This window comes from Trachemys scripta, chromosome 3, assembly GCF_013100865.1.
Source record: "Trachemys scripta elegans isolate TJP31775 chromosome 3, CAS_Tse_1.0, whole genome shotgun sequence".
Classification (NCBI taxonomy): Eukaryota; Metazoa; Chordata; order Testudines; family Emydidae; genus Trachemys; species Trachemys scripta.
Window position 1 is genome coordinate 62,177,857 of NC_048300.1, and position 27,006 is coordinate 62,204,862.

The 27,006-nt window shown below is 37.1% G+C and overlaps 1 protein-coding gene across 1 annotated transcript in view; it reads right to left on the reverse strand.

The window, feature by feature from the left end:
• The window catches only part of BIRC6 (baculoviral IAP repeat containing 6), a 306,648-nt gene that overhangs the window by 4,117 nt on the left and 275,525 nt on the right, over positions 1–27,006 (reverse strand). Inside the window, 4 exon segments of the mRNA XM_034764920.1 lie at positions 5,790–5,978; positions 16,829–16,906; positions 20,704–20,865; positions 22,005–22,222. Of these exon segments, the coding sequence (XP_034620811.1) occupies positions 5,790–5,978; positions 16,829–16,906; positions 20,704–20,865; positions 22,005–22,222 (647 nt within the window).

The window sequence follows — 27,006 nt, forward strand, 5'->3', positions numbered from 1 at the left end:
GAGACAGTGTGTGTCATTCACTAAATATTTGTACATTGCCTAAGACAACAGGGCCCAACTTAGTTGAGGCCTCTAAGCACTACTGAAGTATAAATGACAAAATAAGCTCCCATTCAGACTACTTAGCAGGTGTCACAGAAGATAGAGCTCTGCTTAAAACAAATCACAGATGGGAAAACTCCATCACAATGGAAGTGGGACACAATGAGGCATCTCCTGTGCCTACTAATTTCTGAGGACTCTCTCAATGTAGTTCCCCTTGATAATCAAAGCTCTTGACTTCTTTCTGAAACCAGAGCGGGAGCCAGGGGATAGATGGTACCTCCCTTTTTCACACACTCAATTCTGCATAGGAAGCAGTCAGATGTGAACTGCTGGTTCTTAGACCTCCTAAGCTTCCTGGATACCTTTGCATCTTAAATCTTACAGAAAGAATGGTCTAGTGGTTAAGGATGCTAGCTTGGAATTTGGGACACCCAAGTTCAATTCCCTGCTTCTATCACAAACATCCAGTATGACCTCGGGCAAATCACTTAGTCTCAATGTGTCTCACTCCTCAGCTGTAAAATGAGGATAACAGTATGTTCTTAACTTATAGGGGTGTTGTGAGGATAAATACTTTAATGATTGAGATGCTTAAATACTAAAAGTACAGAACCTACTGTACACAGATCAGTGCATCCCTTGCCTTGTCTTTGGGTCAGGCAGTTCAAGAAGGGACTGGCACTGACTCAGTTTTTTTTTTTTTTTTTCCCCCAAAGACTCATCAGGAAGAACTGGAATTACAATTAACACTTTCCTGGACTGGAGAGTGAAACTAGCACAAACAATGCATCTCTCAGCTAAGTGCCCAGGCACTTGCTATGTGGATCAGGAATATCTTATTCTCTGGAGAGAGTACCACCTAAATTTAGTCTGTTGACTAGTATACGCTGGCTAGCATACATATATATTATGTTGCTACTACTACCCGCAATATAGATTCCAAGCATTTAAGTAAATACATTAATTAAATAAATAAGGTAAAGTATACATATTAAGCATTAATATAGCTGCTATATAGCCCAAATTGACTTGTACTTTTATTACAACCCTGTTAACGTACGCTAAGTATCCCATAACACCTTGCATTTGCTGAAGTAAGCATTTGGCACAAGCAGATAATAAACTTGTCAAAATCAAGATACATTCTTTCCGAGTCTTAGTACAGCTAGGGAAGTACCTTCACGGACCAGTACCTGGAATGCTAATACCCAAAACAAAGATAAGGAAGGAACAGAACAACAAGTTAGGGAACTGGAACAAACTGATGGGTTGGATTTTAGTGATGTGTAAAGAAATGTGTAACCTGTAAAATCATACCAGCTAAAATGTACAACTTTGGGGAGCACACCTACTGTGTAAGGTGAATGTAACATCGCTGCACAGGACTCCTCTTCGGAGATTGGTATCATATAGAACGTTTTTTCCTGTACTATTAATAAACCTGAATGACACTGGTTATTTGGTCTCAAGTATAGTTCATAATAAACCAAAGTGTGGTCAAACAATCGCCTATACAGTATCAACAAGTCGTCTTCCCAGACGGAGTCTTTGGATTGGACTAAACCTGACCACGATATGTGAATTCCAAAGCCGGTAACCCAATGCAACACAGAACCTGATGCAACTGACCCCTTGGAACTGGGCTACAGAGTTAGTTATAATTACTAACCAAAATACAATTATAATAAAATCTGAAAAACTAATGCACTGTTTACACTAAAACTATACTTACATGGTTGATAAACTGATGATGGGGGGAAACGACCAAGGGAGTCATTTACTATGGTAAGAAACCTATGGGACTAGGGAAGCAATAGTTTATATACTCCTGCACTCAATGTTGGATTTTGCATTGAAGTATGTAAGGCAGCACCAAGGTTACTCGACAGAGGGATCCAACTTTACATAGGCACACCCAGAAGTAGGGATCTACACATATAATACTTGGAGAAGAAAAACCAAATCTATTTATCATAGTGTCTTTTAAAGGCATTTTAGTTTAAAGAGAAAAACCTAGTGCTAGGCATGTCCTTGCTGTACTGCAAAGGTACAAAAGACATTTTCAGTGTAATATTGAGCTGCTCAATTATTCTACTGATAAATCAATGATTCAGCTCCCATTGCTAGTTCCAAAAATTACAAAATGCCTTAGTCAATGTCACACCTAACATAACAAGTAAAGTGGAAGAGGAGAAAGTCATGAGGTTGTTCAATTTAATTTTGTTAGTAGCAAAATATGTTATTTTATTCTTTTAGCGGCCCTTTGACCACAAAAGCCAGATACTTTCAAGGTAAAACGTATGCTTTCTGGAGTTAAATTAGTATTTTATTATACTACCATTGTACAAAGATAAGTGCCCAATTTGTCAAAGATACACTATCTTTAGTGTGAATATTCTTTTCTTAGTCAGTGTGTACTATCAGATGTTTCAGAGAAGTCTATTAAGCCTGCTGTTGGAAGTGGTAGGAATAATGCATGGTTTTTACAAGTGACAACCAGCAGCTGACTTTATGACAAAACTTAGCAACTTCCTTCCTCTTTTACATAAGAAAAAGGCTCAAAGCAGGAAAAAGTAAATGAGCATAAATAATATGCCATGGGTAAAAGGTCTAGCTGGGAGTTGAACAGAATTTTTTTAAAACTATGTTCAAACTGCTAGAATCACGCATTCCACTTTTCTTAGATGTTAGGGAAGGCATCAATTCTCACAGTTGGGAGTTACGCTTAATTTGATATACACACCTTCACAGTTTAATAGAGGTGTGAAACTGTCCAAGAAAAAATATGACAAATATCAGATTTCTTGCTTGGCTGCATAGTTAGCAAGTTTCTTAGGAACATCAAATATAAATGAAAAAAGAGGAAAATCATAGTCTGATGATATCTTCATTAAAATGCTAAATTAAGATTAAATTAAACGAACTGCCACATGCCATGGACAATGTACATTTTTGTGACATTTTTCAGACAGAAAACACATTAAATACTTTACAAACTCATGTATAAATTATAGGCAGTAATGGGAATCACTTCACCCATCACTATGGTGCAGCCAGCTCTGGAATGAAAAGCTGATCTGTTTAACTCTCAATAAAACACTTCTTTTCTATGGACTCTGATGATTGGTTGGTCAAACAAACAACTTCACATCTTCCATTAATGTCTGTACTGATTATTTTACTTCTTCCTTTAATCTGTCATCTATTTCTTCACTTGCCACATCTAGTAACAGACTTATAAGTGTCAATCTGTCTGGAGGAGTATAACCAGGGTGAAATCTTTTCTTTAATACCTCATTTTGCAGTACATTGAAGGCAATATCATTAGCAGAAAATTATCAAGTTCAAGATAGTTGTTTTTACGTCAATTGATCTTTGCCTTTCAAAGACAGACAGTGCCTCCTAAACCAAACTCATGATGTTCAGAGCTGGAAACTGGTTTTCTCTACTTTTTGAAATGAGTACAAATCCTAGGTAGCATTTTAATTAACAGCTCAAGAACATTTATAATTTGCTTTTGAATTATCTGTTTCCATTACTCTAGTTCATTCACTCACTTGTTTCCTGCCCCTTCCTTCCTTTAGGCATCTTGAGTTAGATAAATTAATACACTAATGTTTGGTAATCACTAAACCTTTAGTACGTATTTGCAGTATAGATCAGCAGATTTTGCATGTAATGCAGTTAGAACAAACACCACATCTGATGCTGTGAAAAGTTAAAAATACAAACTAGCTAAGCTTTACAGAACCACATTTTATCAGATTTTCCACTCCTCTTTCTAGACGTTTCAAGATTCTAGCAAACTCATCTAATAAACTCAACTCCACCAATGCATCAAATTTCTTGTTGTTTTCTAATAAGTATAGCAAGAACCTTGATATTCCCATCATGTCTCTTTCAACCTTTTTATATAGTTAATGTTCTCATTCAACAAGAAGGAAATCAGAGGGGAAATGTGCTCAACCTCTTAGATGTTGATAACACAAATGCAAGCAGTATGGGGAATAAACAGGAAGAAATTTAAGTATTAGTGCGTAAGCTAAATTACGATTTGACTAGTATCAAAGAAACATGGTGGCATAAAGCTTATGACTAGAATATTGGTACAAAGGAATCCTTGTTCAGGAAGGGCAAGCAGGGAAAAAAGGCAGGAGATGTTGCATTATACATCAGGAATATATACAGTTGTTCTGAGGTCCAAGAGGTGAGAGGCAAGCCATTTGAAAGGCTCTGGGTAAAGATAAAGGGGGGAAAACAGAGAAGTGATGTCATGCTAGGAATCTACCATAGACCACTAAATCAGGAAGAGGAGGGGGAATGAGGCATTTCTAGAACAAACAACAGAAATATCCAAAATGCAAGACCGGATAGTAATGTGGGACTTTAACTACCAAGACCTCTGTGGGAAAAATAATATGGCAAAACACAATCTCCAATATGTTTTTGGAATGTATTGGGGACAACTTTTTGTTTCAGAAAGTGAAGAAAGTGACCAGATGGACAGCCATTTTAGACTTGATTCTGACCAACAGGGAAGAATTGGATGTGAATTTGAAGGTGGAAGGTGGAAGACAATTTGGATGAAAGTCAATTAGGGTGAAAGTGATCACGAAATGATAGATTTCATGATTCTAAGGAAAGGAAGGAGTAAGAGCAGCAGAATAGGGACAATGGACTTCAACAAACTCAGAGAGCTGATAGATTTTCTTCCCATGAGACCTGACCTAAGGGAAATGGAGTTGAGGAGAGGTGGCAGTTTCTCAAGGGGACAGTATTAAAGGCACAACTGCAAACCATCCCGATGGGAAGGAAAAATAGGAAGAATAGCAAGAAGCCAATATGGCTCCATCAGGAACTCATTAATGACCTGAAAATCAAAAAGGAATCCTACAAAGAGTGGAAACGTACAAATTGCTAAAAAGGAGTACAAAATAGCAGCACAGGCATGTAGGGACAAAATCAGAAATGCTAAGGCAGAAAATGCATTACATCTAACAAGGAAATAAATGACAATAAAAAGATGTTCTTTAAATACATTAAGAACAAGAAAAAGATGAAGGAAAGTAAGTCTTCTACTTAGCAGGAAAAGAGAGTTAATAACTGATGACATCAAGAAAATTGAGGTGTATAATGCCTATTTTGCTTCAGTCATCACTAAAAAGGTTAATTGTGACCAGATACCAAGCGAGGAAGTGTTTCAAGCACTTTGGAAGACAGGATTAGAATTCAAAATGACTGACAAATTAGATAACTGGTCTGAAATCAGTAAGATAAAATCAATAAAGGAAGGAAAAAAATTAGATGCCCAACTACAAAATGGGGAATAACTGGCTATGTAGTAGAACTGCTGAAAAGGATCTGAGGGTTATAGTGGATCACAGATTGAATATGAGTCAATGATGTGATGCAGTTGCAAAAAAGACTAATATTCTGTGGTGTATTAACAGGACTGTATGCAAAACATGGGAGGTAACTCTCCCACTTTGACACTGGTGAGGCCTCAGCTGGAGTACTGTCTCCAATTCTAGGCACCACAAATTATGTAAGCTGTGGATAAATTGGAAACTCCAGAGGAGAGCAACAAAAATGATAAAAGGTTTAGAAAACCTGACCTCTGCAGTAAGGTAAAAAAAACTGGGCACATTTATTCATGAGTAAAGATGACTGACTGGGGACCTGATAACAGTCTTTAAATATGTTAAAGGCAAAAGCCAGTGTTTACTTTGTTTCAGAATACCTACCTCCTTAAAACATGGTGAAGGGTTTCTGATTTGTTCAAGCATAGCCCACTTGACTGTTGCCTGTCGTATATTTCCATCATATTCTCTGGAACTCTGTGTACCACTAGGAGTACCTCTAGATCTTTCATATCCGGGTTCATTAAAATAGGGTTCTGCTACCAATATGAGGGACTGGACAGACACCAACACCTGTGGAGAGAAGCAGTTAAATAAGTAAATGAAAAATAATTCAGCCCATTACATAGTGACCACCACTTGTTTTTAAAATACATTATATATTAAAAGATTTGTCTTCATTACAAGAAATATTTTATGACAAATTAATTAATGTATGTTGTAAAATATGAATATTTCATACGAGTGGGGAACTGTGGTAAATATCTATTTCATCTGAAACAATTACCATACTTATACTAAAAACCATCATCCACACAACTGTAAACCTAGTCCAAAGAAAAAATAAATTAGAAAACTATAAGAACATAAATATGTAGCTACATATTACTTCCAGAGCTAAACATTTTTTGAATAAATTGGCCTGGCCCCACGTAGATTTTTAAGCAGTTTGAACAAACTAACAATGGTTTCTTTTATTACATTAAAAACGTAACCATTGTTAGTTTGTTCAAACTGCTTAAAAATCCATAATGGAGGTAAAAATTCTAGCTTTCAGGTCCAAGCGTAGCACAGATGCAGCACATAGACTTTGAGACTAAAAGCCAAGCACTAAGTATAAACTGAATATTTATAAAATGAAACAGTCTAAAAGTTACAAAATACACATTAAAATTAAATAGCTGAAGTGAAACAGCTTCACTATTACCTGTCACACCCTGATTCAGGATTCTGTGGTTTTCCTGCAACATCGCCTGATATTGCCAACACCTAAAGCAACTCTCCCTAAATTAGCTATTAGTGCCATGGTTAATTACTACAGAAGAAACTCAGCTCTTCACAGATCAAAAGCAGCTAAAATAAACTTTCAAAGTAGTAAAAAAAAAAAAAGTCCTGTAGGAAATACAAACTCAATGTTCAGTAAGCTGACTGCACATTCACTATTTATTTTATTGGGATTTATATACACACACAAGGTATCTAACCATATGCACTAGGTAACCCTTGAAAAAAAACTCAGAAGTACCTACATGAAACAACACTCCAACATACCTAATGTGCAGTAGTAACATTCAGTTAGACCCATGGCCAGCAATCAAATAGATATTTAATGCTAAACTCCCTCTCCAAAAATTCTCCTTCCTCACAATTCTCCCTTATTTTCAAATGCCTGGATAAATTTTGGCTGAAAAAAATATAAATTTAACAACCAATCACAAATGCAGGATTACTAAGAAAATTTCTGAACACTTTTGGCACAAGAAGCCTACTAAAACAAATGGCTGAAAATTATTACTTTAAAATTTTTATCAGTCTTTCTTAATTTTAATGTGTAAGTGCCTGTGAATTGCAACCCTAAATCTTTATTGAGGTACCTAAGTGGCCTAATTTTCAAAGGTGCTGAGTGCTTGCCAATCCCACTGAAGTCAATATTAGCTGCAGGAACTCCGCACCTCTGAAAATTAGACATCTATTTAGGTGTTCTAATATGGATTTAAGTGCTTAACTCTAGGCATGCAAGTTTGAAACTTCTGATCAGTATCTAGTGCAAATTATAACCGTACGTCTAAGTAAATGGAAGTGAGTTAGGGCTAGTCTACACTGGCAACGCTAAAGAGCTGCCGTGGCTTGCGTGGTTGCGGTGCAGTGCTGAGAGAGCTCTCCCAGTGCTCTAAAAAACCCACCTCAATGAGTGGTGTGGCTCCCAGCGCTGGGGCACTGTTTAAACTGGTGCTTTATGGTGCTGCAACTTGCTGCACTCAGGGGGTGTTTTTCACACCCCTGAGCGAGAAAGTTGCAGCGCTGTTAATTTCCAGTGTAGACAAGCCCTTAGTTTCAGTGGAATTCCCTATGTAGCTTACTACCACAAAACACTATACTCTATTTGACATGGAAAAAAAGCTTTGAAATTTAGGTGCAAAGAAACCATTTAAAAGAATAAGTAGATGTCTGATCATTCTCTTTTTAAAAGAAAAAAGTATTATTTCAAAGTTTTTAGATCTACTGATATATTAGCTATATAATATAATGTAACTTGGTACTTTAGTTATTTGTAAAGATTATGGTTAACTGAAAGGGTCCAATATTCTTCTCAGACACACAAAAGAAATACGGGGGCAGAATTTGGCCTTGACTTCCCTCTTTTCACCATCTGAACAAGAAGAAACAATTCTTATTTGAAACAGAAGCTTAAACAATCATTTTAAAATATTTTAATGAAGTATCAGGTGAATGAAATTAGATTTTTGTAGATCCATTCTCATTATTATTACATTGCTGATGATCTGGAGGTCATTCTAGCACGTGATAACACAAGTAGGGGTGGGTGAACTTATTTTGATAAAAATGATTCTTGTTGTTGAATTAATTTGCACCAAGAAGAAATGAAGGTGGTGAGCTGAGGGACAGCATAGTGTCTAGTGGGCTGAGCAGGGGACTGGAATCTAAGAACATCTGAGTTATAGTCTCATTCGGCCTTTAATTCACTGAGTGATCTTTGGCATACTGCTTAAATCTGTCTGACTCAGTTCTCCATCTCTACCTCTGTCACTGGCTGTTTATATATTTAGCAGTTCAAACATGTTAAATGCTATTACAACATATTGTATAATCAGAACTGCAAAACAGAACCTCTATGAAAGTTAGCTGCCATTGAGGTACTTTTCTAATGAAGAAAATGTGTTATGTTTTCATCTCCATATCAACATCAAAAGTCTTTTTTTTTTTTCTCAAATAAAAATTCTTGTTTTTGTTGAATAAAAGTTAGACTATATTCATCAAAAATGTAGACTGACAAACATGGATTCCCCCCCCCCGGAATCAAGAGATACCAAAAAAGGGGTGGGTGGGTGTCTGTGTTTTTAAGATTAGAAGGCTGTTGTCGTGCAATCTAATTCTTTCAGTATCAGATCTTAAGCTGAGTCAGTTTATGGCTGTCCTATCTAATGGATGTCATGTTTCATATAAAAAAGAAAAAACTATTTTATTTTGGATTCTGTTTATCTATAAAATTGTGATTTTTCTTTATTCCATAAAGAGTGGAATTTTCACAAGTGTTTAGAGTCAGCCTAATTCTGCTCCCCCTGAAGTCAATGGGAGCTGAGTTAGGCCAACTCTGAAAGCGTTTGAAAAATCCACCCAAAAATGCTACGTTTCAAAACTTGTCATGAAAAATCAATGTTGAACTCATAGGATTCACTATATAAAGAACACAAAAACCCTGCCATATCTACTGTTCAAACATCTTACATTCTGGGTATTTTAAAATTTAGACATAGTAGACACTGAATAGATATTAGCTATTCATGGCTTTGACCATTATGCATAGTCTTAATTAATAAGCAGATTTGCTGCTGTATATTGTTTTCAGCTACCTAAAATCTCTGAACTGAATTTTCCACTTTCATCTGTGTTAGAAAATTCTCTTACAGTGTTCTCTTACTACCTTCAAAATAAAACCCTGATAAAATAAAATAACCAGCAGACCACGGATTTCAATATAAAATTACAAACTATTTCTAAACTAGGTTTCTTTGTAACAATCAAATCTAATATTCTACAGAAACATACCACTAATGATTGCCTCCCCGCTCCCAGATGTAATCTGTAATTACATAAATGAATAAAGAAAAGGTCTGTTGAACTAAATTAATCTAAACCAAACAAGGATAAAAGGCCTCTGGTGAACACAGGGTTTCTATCATACGCACCTTTATCCATTACATTTTTAGTTAATGTTTTCCAAACAAACGTTCAGTTTATCCTATTTTTCATCAATTAATGTTTACAAAGTAATTTGAAAATGCAAAGAATTATGGCCCAGATGGTCTCTATGTATGAAAACCTAGTCTGGAGAACAATTTTGTCCAGAAAAAGCTAGTTAAAGTATAAAACTACCTCCAATCTGATCAGTATATAGGAATAAAAGCCAAGTCCTAATGGGAGGACCTTGGGCAGAAAATCACTCTGTCCAAGAGAAAAACCACTTTGAGGTAAGGAAAGAATCAAATGAGTGCCAGGAAATCCAAACAAGCTATTTGAGTGCATTAAAAGACTTTGCTATAGTTTTTATTTTGCATTTGTGTAACAACCGGTGAATTTATACAGGCTTTGTATTAAATTTCCATAATATTCTGCGCAAGTGTCTGTTTTATGTTAGTCAACTGCAAAATCCCATGCTTCCTGGTAATTGCTGGATTATTTTTAATCCCTATTCATTGCTGTGGCTAATATATGAGCTTTATTCAGCTGATTTATTAGGTGGTTTTGGAAGAGCTTCTTTATAGTTATGGATAGCACATACTTCATTTTCTCATCCATTTCTTACTATTTATGATAATATGAATTTTGGAGGCTGCTTTGCGTTCAACATAAACACCATGATATAGATGTTAAATGATTCCTGCAAGATAAGAGCTCAATCTCCCAGCTTTTGTGTGCCTAGCCAAAATCAGCACCTGGATGAAAAGTAGCTGTCTACAGCTGAGCCAAGACAGGCTGAAATATTATGGGTAAGAAGAGGGAAGCACTTTGAAGAATTTGCCTATTCTATAATGTTTCTCACTAGAGAGAGCAATTGCCTTCAAATGGTTGTTAGTCAGTCTGCAGTCGAAATGCCCTTTTGGACTCCTCCGTTCCACTAGATGTTCAACTAGCCCCTGCAGCAATTACTGCCAACTTTCAGGTGCAGACCAGACCACAGCGCTCCCTTTTATGATCTCCAGGCTTGATTACTGAAACTCAAATATAGGAGTGAAGCCACACACACTGAAAAAGTTACAGCTGGTACAAAATGTCCATCTGTTTAGCAACACAACTGACTGTAAGCAATCACCCCAGTTGTCTCCTTTCTGTGCTGACTCCTCACAGGGTACAGAGTCCAGTTCATGGTCTGTCCAAATATTTAAAACCCTCCAATGGAATTGGCTCTTGCTACCTGAGAAATTGCTTCTCCCTGAGACCATGAGCTCCCATGGCAGCTAAGATGAAACTGTTGACCAACAGGGGGAGGAGGCTTGTGAATGCAGGAGACAGAACTTTCACAGACTCTGCTCCTAGACTATGGAACTCACTCCTACAAGAAATGAGAATGACCAGTGAGTTACCAGTTTCAGAACGAAATTTAAAAATTTATTTCTCTGGCTTCACTTTTCCTCAATAATTTCTTCCCTCACCCACTTAGACACAATCATAAACAAGCAAGCAAATCCAACTAACATGTATTTCTTCTACAGACTTGGAAGGAAGGAAGGAATAAATAATGCTACTCCTATTTTTGTACAGCTGGGAGGCAATCAGATATTACCAGTGATGGGAGCCATTTAAGTACCTGAATAGTGCCTCTCGTTTTGGAAAAAAAATCACACACTGAAGAATTTCTTTACATGCAGTATTAAGTTTTGCAGGTGTGTTTATTTCCCAGGTTTTTTTTCCCCTGTTATTCCAGGTCTTTTCCGCGATACAACATATAAACAGTATTTGACAGGTTGTGAGTTGGATATTCTGTATCTGTTATGCCAAAGGCCTCAAATTTAGGAATTATTCAACAGTCTAGACAAGACAGTCACGTACCATTTATTAGCATGAACAGTGTTCATGGGGTGTTGCACGCTTCATGTGTCATTAGGTTGATAATGTTCCAGTAGCTCAGTAAGCTTTTCACCGGATTGTGGTAATTTTTAGACTTTTTAGCAAAATAATCACACTTTGGGGCTAGTTAATAGAAATCCATTTATCAAATGTAAATTTCTGTTTGATTTCTTTAAAACATTCTACTTCTGGCCAAATTAGGACACAAAAGCTGACCACAAATACTATAATACCAGTTAACACAACCAGCAATTACATATTGACAATCATTATCTATCTGCACTCTTTACATGGAAAGATTGTTATGCTTATCAGTAACGATAGTCTCGCCTCTGGTCTGGGAGGAAGATAAACTTCACTGTAGACTTCACACTTTGCTACCAGTCCCCCTTGTGATACTGCCAGATGATGTGTGACAATTATATGTTGTCCCACAGTTATTATCATATGTCCAGCCATATTCACTATTTTAAGGAGAGGGAATATTGTGAGAATCAGAAATACCTTTAAAATCAGAATGATTTTGTTTAATTACCTCCCCTATAACTTCTTATTCAACAACTACAGTCCCCAGGATGTAGCGTATTCATATTTTGATTCTGTCAGAAAGAGGAACTTTCCAAAATCACCATAGAATCTAGATTTCATTGAAGCAGATAGTAAAACCCTATGTCTCCATAACAATAACACAGATATCGTAGAATACATGGTAACGCTCTCCTGATGTTTGAGAGGAATCTCAAGCCTTAACTGTTTTAAACCCCCCTTCCCCCACCCAAAAAAATGGACTTTTCCATTTAGATATTTACAGAATGTTTTCTTGTGTTAAATTTCAACCTTCTGAAACCCCTGCAGTGCTACTTTACTGTACAATCCCATACACAGCACAAAAAAATATGAAGTTAAAAAACATGGATTCTTACAGAGAAGAAAATTTCATGTCATTAGCATACCAGGATGTTAAAGAACGTAATGGCATTTTGCAGCAATTATGTCCATGTTTTTTTTTTTTTTTTAACCTCTTAACTGGTACTATGCTTTGCAGTCATTTCAAAATGCTAATTAGATGGCTCTGTGGAAAACTAAACTGATCAGCAACATTGAAATTATGTATTTTCCCCCAGAACAGTCCTTTAATAGGAATTTATTAGCAAAACCATTAACCAACACTTCTTTACAAGCATTACTGGCCATGAATCTGGTTAACTCCCTATAGTCACAAACCAGTATTCTTTATTAAATTACATTAGCCTTTAAGAGTATTAAAATGAGCTAACCAAGGCTGCCTTTAGCATTCTGAAAACTAATAATAACTATATGTTAGAGCATTGTGCTAGTTTTTTTAAAATCAGGAATTACCTATTCCTGTGAAATCAACCAGCTAAATTTAGCTTATCTACACTATACTGATAACAATTTGTCCTATGTCTTGTATAATTCATTCGTCACACAGATTCTGCAGGTCTTTCCACAATATATGAAAAAAGAGGAACCCAAACCTTTGGCTATAGATATAAATATTAAATATATGCAATCTCACTTGCACATTCGCATAAATTATGCTGCTTGTAAACAGATTTTTGTATACTCAGAAGCAAATGTACAACACATACGCCACCAAGAAGTAAGAGAAAAAAAAACAACTAAAAATAGAAAGAAGTTCAAGAAAAAATGACCCCATAATCTCTTGGAAAGGAAATAAGTGAGACAAAGCTGGAGTTCTAGGCCTTTTCCTACAACACCAAGAAGCCTAATGAGGGAAACAAGGAACCTGCACAACACTACAGGGTGGTAAGGCACAAGATCATACCAGGGGGCTTAAAAGGATTGAGACTAGAAGCTCCTATGAGCACAAACCAAGAACCTCAGTCCTTGTTCTAGGAGCAGTCTAGAGAGAGAGAAGCTGCAAAGTACAGCTGTGCCCAATCAAATTGTCCCTGAAACCAAAAGCCCACAATGGGGGACCAACTAGCTTCTTGATCTATCCAGAGATAAACTGGCCCTCAAAACTGATTAATCTAGGCATTAGCACTAGGGAAGTGAGGTTAGCATCAAGAGAAGCAGCAGATGGTGTCTTCAGCATTTGCACTGGAGAGAGAACATTTAGAACCAAAACTTCCAGAACCAAGGACTGGTCCCATCTCTGGATTCATACAATACCTTTTCTTGTTAGAGTGCTTGATTCCCCAGGCACCAAGGAATTCTCATTTCTCCACTTTCTCTTAATGTTATGTTTTACAGCAGAGAACAGAAGTTCCCAGGGCCTCCCACAAATTTAGAAAGAACTAGAGATGGTTGAGGACTTACTGCTGTTCGGAGAGGACTGAACCTCTGTAGCTTTCTCTAGCGCTGCAAGTGTAATTGGCACCAACCTTTGAGGTTTCACCAGGCGCAGTCACTGAGGAAGGCCCTAGCATTGAAAGAGCAGCACCAGCCAACTCCACCAACTTTGGAGCTGGAGAATGGGTCAAGAAAGGCCTTGGTGCAGCAATAGTAGGGATCACAGAGGACTGAGTCTCCCTTTTCTCAGAATCCTAGTACCTATAATATGCTCTGTGTTCACAGAAGGCTCCCAAGGCTTATGGTGCCTCATCACAGTGGGAATACGAAGAGCCCACTCTGAAAAAGATTATTATTATTTTCATCCTGTAATCCATTTTGTCAACTCTGTAGCTAATACTCTGGAAACAATTTAAGCAGTGACTGTGTAGAATATTTCAACACCTTTATGAACATTCCTCTTATTTTTACTGTTCATGTGTTACAAAAAGAATAAGGGTTCCCTGTCCTTCCGTCTGAAACCACATTTTGTATTCTCAAATCAGGGACTGTTATCTGTTTCCAAGATGTATAAAAAAGTATTGGTCACTTTCACATAATTTCTTCTGTTTGTTTACCACATTTGGAGCTTATCTTCTCTAACTCTGCTAATACATAGTTAACTTTATGAGGTTTTACTGAAACTTCGGCATCTTCCGAACTGTCACCTGTATTTGCTTGCTCATAATTCCTCTTCCCGTTTGTTTAAAATTGGAAAGGTAGTTATTTACTACTTCAGCCTTCCTGGAGTCCTCCATTATTTGTTCCTCTGATTCTTGAAAGAGAGATCTCAAAGCGGTCTTATTTTTGACTTAACTATATTCTGTCAGTAGGTTTCATCTGAAGTCTTTTTTTTTTTTTTTTTTTTTTTTTTTTTCCTTTTTTGGATCTCCAAAACAAACACCACATTTCACCACTGGAACACCCCTAACAGACTCTGTTTAAGTTAAACTTCTCTCTGAAAACTGTTTCTCCACTATTGTGACAGTAACACTTAACACTGTTGTAACTGAAACATTAGGGGAAAAAAACCTATTTTAGTCAATTAGTTTACTCTGCTTTTGACAACACTCTGTACAATCATTTTTATTGGTTTTCCTGTTAATGTGAATGCATCATATACAGCAGACCCTCGCTAGAATGCGCGTCTTTATAGCGCAAATTCGGTTATAGCGTGGGACTGTGCATGGATCCCAAATTTAATTACCTTCATTGGAATCCATAGTAACGCTGTCCCCGCATTAACGTGGGACCACGCATGGATCCAAAACCCCGCGTTCTAGCAGGGGTCTGGTGTACAATAGAAATAGAAAAAATTAAAAGATAGGAAAATGTGGCAGGGGCAATTGAAGTACATGAAATTACTTTAGCTTAAGTTTTGAATTTGTCTTGATTTTAAGTCGACAGTTCCCCTGTAACTAGCATAATTTAATTTAATTTTATATATATTTACAGTATGTAAATTTAAGCATGTGTGTAAAACTTTGCAGGACTGGGGCCTAATTTCAGACCTCCAATCCCCGGAAGGGAAAATACCTCCAAAAATCTACATGGGGGAAATTGAGCAAATGCTTGAATACAAGTCAGCTTGCTATGCACTGAGCCTCAATCATTATCAGAATGACTTTCTCCTCATATAAAAGCATTGTATGTTAAATTGTCAAAATAGTCACTATGCTTTTAGCTTCTCTTATGAAGTAAAGTAGGATGCCAAGCTAGGTTCCCAGAGACAAAAGCTAGCATATAAACAGTATTATTTCCACTGCCTTACATGCTTAGTGGGTAGGAGTCCTCTCTCACCCCTTTCAGTGTCCAGATACCTCCCCCTATTTCTACCAGATTTCTACCCTTCCACCATCAAAGGCCATAACTGCCATCCTTCTTTCAGCCAAGGAGAAATGAACTGGGACTGCTTCAGTGCAGGGGCGAGGGTTAGCTCTTGAGTAATAATTTCCCTTGGCTATGTTGTTCTTGCTTCTTCTGAGGCAAGGTCTACACTATAGACTTACATTGGTATAATTATGTCACTCAGAGGTGTAAAAAAGCCATACTCCCGAGCAACTTAGTTATACTGACCTAACTCCCCTCCATGTAGATAGTGCTATGTTAATGGGAGAGCTTCTCCCATGGACACAGCAACCACCTCTCAGGGAGGTGGACTAACTATGCCAATGGGAGAAGCTCTCCTGTTGGTGTAGCAGCGTCTTCACTAAAGTGCTACAGTGGCACAGTCACACACATTAAAACAAGCCCTCAGAGTACACTGAATTAAAAGACTTAACTAGATCAAGGTCGCCAGTAATTTACATTTAATTCTTGAACACAAGAAGTTAAGATTTCTCAAGAGTAATAAACTGACTGTCAAGTCCTGACATTTATAAAACAGATACAGATTTAGATTCTCTCTTTTCCAAAGGTGCTAGCCTCATGAATATTTGAATACACAGGTATTCACATTATTAGTTACAGTGCTGTAATTCAACAAGCTACTTTCTTTTGTTATTTGCAGCTGTTAAGAGATACTAGAACAAAAGTCATACTATGGCCAGCTATAAGATGATGATTTTGAAATTTAGGTTTTGCTAAATCCATATTAGTATTTTATTTTGGGGACTGTAGCTGCTAGCTGGAAATTGGCTGGAAATAGGTACATAAAGATTGTTATAGTATCCCATACAGCTTCTGGGTGCAATGAGTGAATGTTTACATAGAAGAAATCAATGAAAAGGAGGTCTGACTCAGTGTGGGACATTTACAGCATATTAAGTCCATTTCAAAATAATAAGAAATCTAATTGATGACCAACAGTCATTGTTCAGTGAGGGGCTGGTAGTTAGCCATAGGTTCCCACAGGCAAAATGGAAAAGTAACTCATACATTTCTTTTGTCCATGGTATTTTATGAAGAAAAAAGTTGTTTAAAGTTCTAAGGTAGAAAAGCTAAGGAAAGAGCAGACATTTTTCAGATGCTTATTTATTCTTACACAACATATTTTGAAGAAGAGGAAAAATGCTTACTTGCAAAAAACTTGAAGTCTGGGGATTCCACTTTTCTTCTGGTCTTCCATGCCATGTGTTTAGTATGCTTAAACAGACCTGTAGATAAAATTGTTAATAAGATAGAACATAAAATCCACAGGGACAAACTCTGCATAGTTAAATTAACATGACGTTTAGACTTACAACAACATTTTTAAACTAATAGGGATTTGTAGGGCATCAAAATATATTGTGAACTATGCCAGATTAGATCTTTTTGAAAATCAAACTTTGAAATGGTAGCCAAATTAAACTATACAAATTATAGACAAAGTTCAACTAGGACAGTATGCTAGCAAATGAGTGAAACATAAATTAAAAAAAAATATATCACAAAAAAGTCAAACTCTGGAGGTTCCAAAATGTATGCATCACACAAATTCAATATCCCTGAGAATGTAATGAATTCTTCCCTGCCTTCCCTTAAAAATACAGTTTTTTTTTTTAAAAAAAAAAAAGGAAAAGGAAACTATTAAGCCAAACACTATAGGTGAACGCTATCACACACAACTATATCAAGAGAGCATGAACATTCTTGAATGCTTATGTCGGACTGGACTCTCTTTTTCAACAGCACTTTTGTATTGAAGACGGGAATGTCTGAAACTAGATACAAGACTGGAACAAAATCAAGGAAAGGGATTGAGTAGGGGAGTATGAGAGTAAGAGTTCAAGGAGATCCTGAGTGTCAGAGGTTCAGCCCAAATGAAGGCCATTCCTTAAGTTCCATACACTGAAAAGGGGCCTACCTCAAAGCGTTCTGAAATATAGTCAGATGCAAGGCCGGCTCCAGGGTTTTGGCCACCCCAAGCAGTGCAAAAAAAAAAAAAAAGCCCCGATCATGATCTGCGGCGGCAATTCGGTGGAAGGTCCTTCGCTCCAAGCGGGAGTGAGGGACCGTCCGCCGAATTGCTGCCGAATAGCTGGACCTGCCGCCCCTCTCCGGAGTGGCCACCCCAAGCATCTGTTTGGCAAGCTGGTGTCTGGAGCCAGCCCTGGTCAGGTGCCACCTGAGAAGTAGCACATGCAATGGCAGGTGAGCATTGTCAACAGGGTCCCAGAAGTGTGTCTGCTTTAAGCAGCCTCTTTCAGAGTCCCTGTAGCAGTGGTGGAGGAAACTCAAGTGTGATGAATATTAAAAGTTACACAAGAGTAGTTTATGGAGAACAAAAAGACAGTTTGCATTCCTCTTTCACCTGCAATTACCACCCTGGGACCTATGAAGGAATCCCACTAGTGAGCATCCCCAGATTATTTTGAGCACCCCCTTGAAAATTCCCACAGGAGAATGGAAGAATTAGTTGCTTGTTGGTGTCTGAGGAATATTATTGCCAGGGTTCTCAAGTATATCTATTTACGTATCTTAGGTAATTATGTGGCCTCCATTACCAAAGTATTTGAGCAGGGGTAGGCAACCTATGGCACATGTGCCAAAGGCGGCATGCGAGCTGGTTTTCAGTGGCACTCACACTGCCCGGGTCCTGGCCATCTGCATTTTAATTTAATTTTAAATGAAGCTTCTTAAACATTTTTAAAACCTTATTTACTTTACATACAACAATAGTTTAGTTATATATTATAGACTTATAGAAAGAGACCTTCTAAAAATGTTAAAATGTATTACTGGCACGCGAAACCTTAAATTAGAATGAATAAATGAAGACTCGGCACACCACTTCTGAAAGGTTGCCGACCCCTGTATTTGAGTGTCTCAACACCCCAGTGAGGCAGAGAAGTACTACTGTCCCTATTTTACAAAATGGGCAACTGAAGCAGAGAGACTAAAGGTAAAATTTCTGAATGACTTGGACTAAATCCCATTTTCAAAAAATGACCTGGCAATTTAGGAACACAAGTCCCTTGACTTTCAATAAGACTTATGAGGTTTTGAAAATTTTACGCTAAGATATTTAGGAGCCTAAATCCCATTTTCAAAAGTGACTTGGTCTCTTTGGATACTTATAACACAAGTGCTCAGCCTATTAAATCTGGTGAGGAGGATGAAATAGATGATGACCTTCTAGTGAGGTTTGCAGTTGTCCCCCTCAGATGGGAAATATTAAAAAAAAACTAAACAAAACAAAACAAAACAAACCACTAAATTGTTGCAATCTAGTCCATACTATAGGGAAAAAAAGCCCCAGGGTAAGTCATTTGTGGCAGTATCCAGAGAGGGGGTGAATTCCATTAGTAATAGGGAAATCAACCCAATGTCCCTTCACTTTGGAAGGCAAATTTTAACAAGCAGCTTCTGGGAGCCCTCACCAACATATAATTAGTCAAGAACAGCTGATAACCTTGGCTTCAAGGAGGAAAAATAAATTAGCACTTCTGCATATACAGTGCATAAAATAAAAAATAAAAAAGATATATTAATGTATGCATAGTACAATTAATGATAAACTGCACATTTATTAAAAAGTTCTCTCTCTCATGCCAAGGCAGAACACAAATTCTGTATGTATGAAACTTGCAAATTTCACACTTCCTTTCCTGGTTTGCTCTTCCTCTGTGCAGTTGCTGTGAGTTACAGTCTGGGTGGATAAAAACCAATGATTTTAAAAAAATAAAAAATGTAATTTTTATTTAAATTGGGGGTTTTTTTTTGGATAAAATGCTTTTTGAGGAAAAAACCTATCTAAAGATAGTTTTAATTAAGATACATGATAGCTCAGATCTCTCATCAGGGAATAGGGATTATAAATTCTAATTCTATAGTATGAGACAATATATTCACGCAATGTTTAAGAAAAGTTTTGTAAATGAGTTCCAATAGTTCATGATTAGGGACCCTAATCTTATGGAGTTCCAGCGGCTTCTGTATAGATTATTTAGGTTAATCTTTCTATCTACCCAATGGGACTAAGTGCTCAGCATCAAAGATGCTTAGTTTGCAGTTCTCAAACTGTGGATTTGTGTCTCCAGAGATAACGTGCTTGTTAACACCAAAAATGTTTTAAAATAAATAAATAATATATAGAGGTAAGAAATAACAGACCTCAAGTCTATTGTCCCTCTGCAAATTTGTGTACGCAGAGTCAATCCCTTACCTCTCTCTAAAAGTGCAAAGTTTCAAAAAGTTCAATGAATAGAAGATTGTTGGGGGCAGAATAGATCTGGACAAAGAGAAGAAGTCTGGAGATAAATGTGAGAAGCGAGGGACATATGCTTGTTTTGTTAAAATATTATAGGTTTGCTATTTAAGTATTCTGGATTTTTTTCTTCATGTTGTTGTTTTAGTTAAATAAAACAACTTAAATGTCTGTCTGGTGATGTTCTCCTAATACAGCATGGCAAGAAAATCCTCCAAATATTAATGATTAACCTATTGAATTGGAGATAGTTCACCGCCCAATGACTTCATAAATATCTGCTTCAATTACCTTTGGTAAATGAAAACCAAACAATCATTCATTTTCTGATATAGCAGTAAAAATAATCTGAAAAGTTTTCAAAATAAATCACTGTTTAAAAATGTATAGTGTGTACTTTTCTAAAAATGAAACCTATGTCTATCCCTGAGTTGTGAAGAATAAGTATTAAGGTTATAACAACCAACAAGAATGAACTTTTATGTAGAAAACCATGATTAAATCAAGTCTTCCTGACTAGTGATTTAAATCAATTTGATTTAAATCAAATCCACCCTGGTTACAGTAGAGAAATTTAAAATAACCTTCACCTCTCAACTGTAGTTGAGACAGCATGAGTGAACACAGGCACAAGCAAGATTCTTTTCCATTTCACTTTGTTGCTAGCACAACACAAAGCAGGGCAGCAGGACAGACAGACATACCAAGAAGTATACTTGAATACTGCATTTCATCATGATAACTAAGTTCAATGCACATTACCTTGCCATCATTGTAAAGGTTTGGATTAAATCTCACACTATGGCCTCCAGTTGTTTCCAGATTCACAAGTGGAGGTGAATTAGGATAGTCTTGTGGAAAATATACATCAAATTCAAAGCAACCATTTGCATAAGGGGTGTCTGCTGGGCCAGTTATGAGCACCTATCATATAAAAAGAAATGTGACAAATTGCAGTTTTAAACATTTTATAATTGGTATCTTGAGAGGTTACAGGATAAACTTATTTTTCAGCTCCAGTTCTACTTTGAAAATAATACCTACATAAAAATGTCATCGTCTTACAAATCTGTCTAACCTGGTTGCGTTAGTGATAAATCTAAGTTGTTAATGGCTCTCTCTCCTGGTAGCACCACCCATCCAAAGCAATTTAGAGGAAGCTAAGTCTACTCCTTTTTTGTACATCAGTAATAGATTGTTTACTAAATACCAATTACAGGGTCATTCGGAGTGTGTCTATACTGCAGGTAAACCCCTTTGGTTGGTGCATATCAGCTGACTCAGGCTCGCAGGGCTTGGACTACAGGGCTGTTTAACTGAGATGCAGATGTTCAGGATTGGACTGGAGCACAGGCTCTGGGATGCTGCGAGGGGGGAGGGTTCCAGGGCCAGCCTGAGCCCCACAAGCCTGAGTCAGCTGACATGAGCCAGCCACAGGTGTTTAACTGCAGTGTAGCTATACCCTCAGTTACACCTCTGCAAGCCCACTGAAGGCAGTGGGGTTGAACAGGAGCCACTGATGGTATACTTTGAATGTAATGGGGTTGCACGAGTATATGTATGGGCAAATTTTGGCCTGCAGAATCTATTGCTAGAGATGAGAAGGAGGAAAGAATCCGACTTGACTTTTAAATCCTGGGCTAAGTCTCAAGGGCTAGTAATTAGAAAAGAGATGGCTTTACTTGTAAATTGAGCTTATTTTATATGGAAGTTATTGAGAAATTGATGTAGAACTGCAAGATACCATGTTTATATCCACTTTTCAGAGCAGAACCTCACTTTTAAAAAAATTCCAAAAATAAAATTATGCACCTATTATTTCTTTCATTAATCTGGCCCCTCTCTCCAGTTTTAACAGAAGTGAACACACAGAGAATGGGTATGGAATATATACCAAGTTGCTAGGACTTTGTAGTCACCTACAGGAAGTTTATTTAGAAGTTACAATTGGCAACAATTAAAATGGTAAATTAAATAGTCATGTTTCTCATGACTATTTAAAAATATTCTCCTAAATGTTTATTCTACTGAGTGCAGAGTCAGAAAGCACCTTCGTTTCTTACCTTCATGATATCAAGCCGTTCCTCATCACAGCGTACAAAGACACTGGATGAAGATGAAAGTGGCAGCGATGTTGAAAGAGTCACAGCTTCTTGAGCAAGACGTCGAGCCCTGGCAGCACTGTTTGCATCACTTGCATTTTTCACCTGAGACATGTAGTGGTAATTTACTTTAAAAACTAGTTTTCCATCATCATCTTCAGAAACCATTTCAAATGTATCTAGAATAGTGAAAATAATATTTTTATTGCATCAGAAAAATAACATTACTAATGGATTGATGTTGAAAAAAGTGTCAAACTGATACTCATTGAAAAGTTACATTCCATGTAATCAAAACATATACTGCCCTTTCACTCCTCTTTTCTAGGCAGTTTTGTGAGTTAATATAGTGACCACAGAAAATGAAGCATAAGCAGTACTGGGTAGAATCAAGTATAGTTCAGCAGGTTTACAAGCTTCCATGCACAACCACGTTAATGTACCTCAATTCTGATCTATAAAACTTCCTGTTATTTCAGACTAAGCACATTGTGGTCCTAAGAAATGAACAATAATTCTAGTCATGGATCAATTTGGAGCAGACTGCCAACTATGTTTAATACGGGTAAATATTCATAAAAGATTAGAACAAGACCAGATTTTTTACCATTTGTCATTAAATGAAATTTGATACTTGGTGCCAGAGGTGAAAAGATAGCACCACTAACTCTCCCAGCTACATACTCTCTTTTCATTGGCAATAAGCTGAAAATGAAATTGATACTAACAAAGATAATGTAGCCAAAATAACAACAAGACCTCGATTTGTGACATAAAAACTACTCTCAAAATAACAAATGATTTGTCAAGCCACCTTCAATACTAGTCCTGGCTTCTTTTTCTGAACCCCCACCCATCCAAACTTCTTTGTTGTGTAACAGAGGAATGGCAGTGAATTTCATAATTAAGTTTATGGGAGCCTTTCGATTACAAGACTGATTTTGATCCACCATTTAAAATATTCTGAGAAAGAGAACTCTTCTGTCTGAAATTGTTCATGCTCTGAGGCAAGAGGTAAATTATTGGTAAATGTTGAGTTTAATCTGAAAAGTGCTTTTTGAGACAAGGGACCTAGAAAGAGTGCTTTTTCACTTCTGGAAGATGTGGTTTTGGTTTTTTTTTTTTTGGGGGGGGGGGGGGATGTGTGTGTGGGTGTGTTGTTTGAGTTTTTTTTTCGGACAAAGCAACTTAGTCTAAATATTACAGCTTTGTTTTGAACTATGAATTACTGTACTGTTTTCTTAGGGATGGGTGAAAAGCTTTGGACTTAGGATGCAAAGTTTTGAATCCTGGGAGCTTCAAGAAGGTTTCTGTGATTATTACAAGCTTCATGAAGGGTCTTGTAAATATTGGATTGGAACTTTTACCAAATTGGAACTTTTACCAAGACCAAATATCCTACATGATTTCTCGTACTTGTTATTTTAGAGGTTGAAATATTGCAAGAATACTTTCTCATACAGTATTTTGACTTTTGGTCTTAGATGGCCAGATTTTTAGGATAGTTTTTTTTCCCCCTTGGAATCACATTTCATGGACCAAGTCCTCCAAACCCTTAGTCACCCACGTGACTAGTCCCCATTGACATCAAATGGACTACTTCAGATTACTCATGTGAAGATTTATAGGACTGGAACACATTAATTGATAAAATAAAAAGAAAATTTTGTGTACGAGTCAGCAAGAGCATCTAGCAATAAATTATATTAAACATTTTTTAATGCTATTCATACATTTTGTAGAAGTTCAGAAAACATTTCCCCTCAAAAAATCTTCACTGAAATGTTCATTAAAATTACTAAGAATTATCTTAAAGATATTACAGAAATCCACCAAAAAGGTTTGTATATATTTTCACTAATGAACCATGCTGGGAGACATGGAGGACAAATGCAAAGATCTCTGCTTAAGTTATGGTTGATTTTGCTAACTGAGGGTCGGATCCTGGAACTGGATCCACACGGGCAGACCACTGTGCTAGAGTGGAGCCCTACTGAAGTCAATATGGGCCTAACCATACTGATTCAGTTGCAGGCTTTGGGCCTGAGGTAAGGTTTTTGCAGAGCCTAGGGCTGTGACCTCTGATATGGACCCATGTCCCTATTGGCTGTTCAAAGCTTGATGTGAGAGTGGGATGAACTATCCACAGCCAACAATTTATGAACAAGTTTAGCCCCCTTTTCTGTTTATGAATTAGCCTTGAAAGACTAATTTTTTACTAGTTTTCTTTCATTATTATTAGAATGGCTTACGTGAAAATATCTGAACCTACGGATATCTCAGAAACTATTCACACAATGACTACTGCTATGACTATTCACGATTCATTAAAATCGCAGCAATGCAGGACTGGGAAGTACCTTAATATGTCATCAAATCCAATCTGCTGCACTGAGGCAAGACTAAGGCCTGGTCTACACTGAAAAGTTAGGTTGAGCCAGCTACATCACTCAGGTGTGTGAAAAATCCACACATCAGAGCAGCACAGTTAAGCTGACCTAACCCTCGGTGTACACCGCACTAGAGCAACCAAAAAATTCTTCCATCAACCTAGCTACCGCCTCTCAGGGAGGTGGATTACTTATGCAGATGGGAGATGCCCTCACGCATAGATAGTGTCTACAATGAAGTGTTACAGTAGCATTTTAAGTATAGATAAGCCCTAAGTATTATCTAGGAATCCCTGACAGATGTTTGCTAACCTGTTCTTAAAATCCTCCAATGACAGACTCCACAACCTTCCTGATTAATTTGTTCCAGTGCTTAACTACCCTTACAGTTTAGGAAAAACTTCCTAATGTCTAACCTAAATCTCCCTTGCTTCTACTTGAAGACTGTTACCATATTCCCCATTAGTCTTCTCTTCTCCAGACGAAACAAATTCAGTTTTTTCAATCTTTCCTCTTATGTCATGTTTTCTAAACCGTCTATAATTTTTTGTTGCTCTCCTCTGGACTTTCTCTAAGTTGTCGACATCTTTCCCAAAGTGTGGTGCCCAGAACTGTATTCCAGCTGAAGCCTTAACAGTGGGGTGTAGAGTGGAAGAATTTCTCGTGTCTTGCTTACAACAGTACTGCTAATATATTCTGGAGTGCTGTTTGTTTTTTGGCAACATCATTACATTGTTGACTCATTTAATTTGTGATCCATTGTAACCCCCAGATCCTTTTCTAGACTACTCCTTCCTATGCAGTCATTTCCCATTTTGTATTTGTGCAATTGATTATTCCATCTTAAGTGTAGTACTTTACATTTGTCCTTACTGAATTTCATCCTAGTGTATTTCATGCAATTATCAAATCACTTAAGTCCCATATTATTGCTTCTTCATGCTACCAAACTCAGAGAGCTTTCAAGAAGACCCACAAAAATTTCTGGTGTGAATACCCAGTAACGTGAGTATTTATGACTAGGGGTGTTGATTAATCGCAGTTAACTCACGCGCGTAACTCAAAACAATTAATCATGATTAATTGCAGTTTTAATCGCACTATTAAACAATAACAGAATACCAATTGAAATTTATTATAAATATTTTGGATGTTTTTCTACATTTTCAAACATACTGATTTCAGTTACAACACAGAATACAAAGTGTACATTACTCATTTTATATTATTTTTGATAATTTTTACAGTGCAAATATTTGTAAACAAAAGATAGTATCTTTCAATTCACCTCATACAAGTACTGTAGTGCACTTTCTTTATTGTGAAAGTGCAATTTACAAATGTAGAATTTTTGTTGTTACATAACTGCACTCAAAAACAAAAAAATGTAAAACTTTAGCGCCTACAAGTCCTCTCAGTCCTACTTCTTGTTCAGCCAACTGCTACGACAAACAAGTTTCTTTATATATGCAGGAGATAATGCTGCTCGCTTCTTATTTACAATGTCACCTGGAAGTGAGAACAGGCACTTTTGTAGCTGACTTTTGTTAAACATTCCATGCCCCTTTGTGCTTCGGCTACCATTTCAGAGGATGTGATTCCATGCTGATGGCGTGTTAATTAAATAATAATGTGTTAATTAAATTTGTGACTGAACTCCTTGGGGGAGAATTGTATGTCTCTGGTTCTATTTTACCCGCATTTTGCCATATTTTTCATGTTATAGTAGTCTCAGATGATGCTTCAGCACGTTGTTCATTTTAAGAACACTTTTGCTGCCGATCTGACAAAACACAAAGAAGGTACCAATGTGAGATTTCTAAAGATAGCTACAGCACTCAACCCAGGGTTTAGGAATCAAAAATACCATCCAAAATCTGAGAGGGATGGGGTGTAGAGAATGCTTTCAGAAATCTTAAAAGATCAACACACTGATGTGGAAACTCCAGAATCTGAATCACCAAAAAAGAAAATCAACCTTCTGCTGGTGGTATCTGACTCAGATGATAAAAATAAACAGGCATCGGTCCACACTGCTTTGGATCGTTATCGTGCAGAACCCATCATCAGCACGGATGCATATCCTCTGGAATGGTGGTTGAAGCATGATAGGACATATGAATCTTTAGCGCATTTGGCACATAAGTATCTTGTGACACTGGCTACAACAGTGCCATGCGAAAGCCTGTTCTCACTTTCAGGTGACATTGTAAACAAGCAGCGGGCAGCATTATCTCCTGTAAACGTAAACAAACTTGTTTGTCTGAGTGATTGGCTGAACAAGGAGTAGGACGGAGTGGACTTGTAGGCTCTTTAATTGCTTGACAACCCTATTCATGACTCTCCAGAAATGCATCTCTGAACAAAATATTGTCTTACAATTATTTATAGAAGCAAATAAGTTGGTTAAATAGTTGTTTTTGCAGCATGTGTAACCCCCCCCACACACACAAATATTTGAGAAATGATTATTTATATTATCATAGCATCTAAGAGCCCAGTCACGGACCAGGACCCCATCATGCTAGGTGCTGTACAGACACAGAACAAAAAGACTGTTCCTGCCCTGTACA